At 44.5% G+C, this 2,911-nt stretch overlaps 1 protein-coding gene across 1 annotated transcript; it reads left to right on the top strand.

The window, feature by feature from the left end:
- The first annotated feature begins 518 nt into the window (after positions 1-518).
- Positions 519-1,001, top strand: LOC130136826 (uncharacterized). Its single transcript, XM_056307203.1, has one exon. It carries the CDS (start codon positions 519-521, stop codon positions 999-1,001), a length of 483 nt encoding a protein of 160 aa, XP_056163178.1.
- Positions 1,002-2,911: the final 1,910 nt, after the last annotated feature.

The raw sequence follows: 2,911 nt of genomic DNA on the forward strand, positions 1-2,911 counted from the left end.
TAGGTGCGGCAGGACCTGAGGTGAGTACGCGAACTCCTTGGGTGATGTGTTGATTGGTTCTTATTAAGCCGCATGCTGATTGTTTTATTGTTGTTTGATACCTACCTAGGACTTAGACTTGGATAGATTGGTTTAAGTCTTTAATTCCTTGATGGAATTATAGCAGGTAGTGTATAGCCGGGTAGCAATATGAGTAGAAGAAAGGGTAAGGAGCCCCAAGGTCAGCCTAGTTCAGAAGGCCAAGAGGGCCGAGACCGCCGACTAGAGGACATTATTCAAGCTCCAAGTAGGAGAAGGGGGAAAGAGCCCCAAGCCCAGGCTAGCGAGGGAGTCCGGGAGGCTAGAGATCCCAGGTTTGATGAGGTAATGAATACCCTACGGGAGATAGGGCATGTTATGGGATTGCAGGCTCAGGAAAGGGCCGCAGCTTATGCTCAGGCAGCTGAGGCTGCCCCGATAGCTGGTAATGAAAGAAATCAGGCCAATCCAGGGCAGCCCAACCAGCAGGGGTTAGACTGATGCCCCATCTAGTGGAGCAATTTATGAAATTGAAGCCGCCTAAGTTTATGGGAAAAGGTGACCCCGAGGCTGCACCGAAGTGGGTAGAGGAACTGGAAAAGGCGTTTGAAGTGTTGGGGTGCACCGAGCAGGAGAAAGTGACCCTAGCCGTTTATCAGTTGCAGGAAAATGCGAGTGATTGGTGGAAGGCCACCAAGGGAAGAGTATTTCCGGAAGGTATCGCCCAGACTTGGGCCGTGTTTACTGAAAATTTTTATGGGAAATACTTCTCGGATAGTGCCAGGGAAAGGAAGATAGCAGAATTTGTGCGACTCCGCCAGGGTCAGCTGACTGTCGATCAGTATGAGGCGGAATTCGCTAGATTGTCTAAGTTTGCGCCGATGATGGTGGAACATCTCGAGGATAAGGCACGAAAATTTCGAGAAGGATTGAGACCTGACATTCGTACCCCTGCTAATACCGTCCAATCTGAGAAACTATGAGGACATCTATGGTAGAGCTCAGGCTCTTGAGCGGGACCAGGTGGATAAGACAGCTGCATCTGGATCGCGGTTTGCCGAGATCAGAGACAACCGTCGCTTGGGAAAGAAACCTGTAACTGGGAATAAGAGTTTTGCCCCACCCGCCAGGCAGAATATTGGGAAGCCAAGTAATCATTGAGTACTAATGATTGATCCTCGCAATTACATGACAATCGAGGTCGCCATAGTTCAAGTGAACTTAAACGTGGTTTGATTTAGTATCGACCACGGGTCGAATGTACGAATTTTCCCGAAAGGCACCCGTTAGTTTGAGATAAGATCAAGTCGAGTTTAATTGAGTTTGGCAATTAAATAGAAACTGAGTTTGGGTGTTGGAAATTTTGAAAGTCATGACAGAGTAATTTGACGACATCAGAAGTACCGTGGTTAGCTTTGAATTTGCTCGAATTCGTCAGAAAATTGGAATTTTGGAAGAAAATGGACAATGACCGTTTTGCCCTTGAGATTTTATGAAGGCCAAGTATAAATGAGAGGGGCATTTTAGTCATTTCACACTAACTTTAGAAATATAAATTTTTGGACGATTTTTCCCCTGCACTTTTTGTGAAATTCCTGTTTTACCCTTGGATATTTTTGGGTAAGGATTGATCTTGGCCGTTGATCCTTGGATAAGAACAAATCTTGGCTGTCGGATGGAAAGTAGAGAGAGGGGCAAGATGGTAATTTTCTTTGGGGGAAGGACACCAATTATTGGTGCCTTAGTATATATATTTTCTTCTCTCTCTCTCCCCCTCATTCCCACGTTTTTCCTCTTCCTCACCCCTCTCTCGGCCGGCTTCCCTTTTTCCCCTCCTCCCGTGACCGTGGTCAACTGGCCAAGCCCGCCGTTTAGCCACCGTGCGTTGCCGCCGCCGCCGCTCGCCGGAGTCGCTGCCTTGCCGAGGCCTTTGCTCTGCTTGTTGGGCTTTTCTTGCTTAGGTTTAAGGCAAGTTTCTCTCTAAACCTTGGGTAGGATGATGGGTTGTTAATGGATTGATTTAGGGGTTGATGGAAGTGATTATAGATGGATTAGAGGAGAGCTTGATCCCTTGTTGTGTTCATGGATGTTCATGTGGCTGTTGGATGATAGTTTGGACATGGTGGAATGAGTTTTGGCGGTTGAATTTCGGTAGAAATCAATTAGGGTTTGAATCCTTGAGGTTTGGTGTGATTCTTGGATTCGCGGTTACTGTACCCATCCGGTTTGCTATTTTTGTGGAGAATTGTGTGAACCGAGTTTGAGGAAGTTTTTTTCATGAAAGTTGTTCCCAACATCTTGAAGTATAACATATTTTAAATTTGGAATTTTTGGAGGCCATTTGGGTTGTACGAAAACCCATTTTCAGACCGTCTTAAAACTGGCCGGAACACTGTTCATCCCGACCTTCTTGTCTTGCCGAATTTTTATAAAATTTTTCAGATCTATTTTCAATATACTTCCTTCACAAAATTTGTTGGCAACTTTCCTTTCTATGACATATAAAAATTTCAAATCTTTTCAAGGTGATTTGGGTGTTGAAAGAAATGTATTTTGAGGACAAAATAGTCTGTTAGAGCGAACTGATTCTGGTTTGGTTTCGAGGGACAAAAAGGTATGGTTGCAGATTGAACCGGATTTCGTGTTCTCATAAGAAATGTTTATCAAGATGTTTTTTGTGATATATCTAAAATTTAGAATTTTTGGAGGTCGTTTACTATTTATTTTGATGGGATTTCGGTCACGGTGTAAACTGCCTAGATTTACCCTGATTCTATGGATGTTCATTTTTATGAGCAGAATGGTGGGGGTGTCAAGGTTGAATAGTTGCTGCCCTCATGACTGGAATTAATGCTTGAATGTGTGTTGTATGAGTTGATTGGAGGGTGGTTGG

Source organism: Syzygium oleosum, unplaced genomic scaffold, assembly GCF_021117445.2.
Source record: "Syzygium oleosum isolate NSW1041296 unplaced genomic scaffold, Sole_v2.1 Sole_v2.51, whole genome shotgun sequence".
NCBI classification, from domain to species: domain Eukaryota; kingdom Viridiplantae; phylum Streptophyta; class Magnoliopsida; order Myrtales; family Myrtaceae; genus Syzygium; species Syzygium oleosum.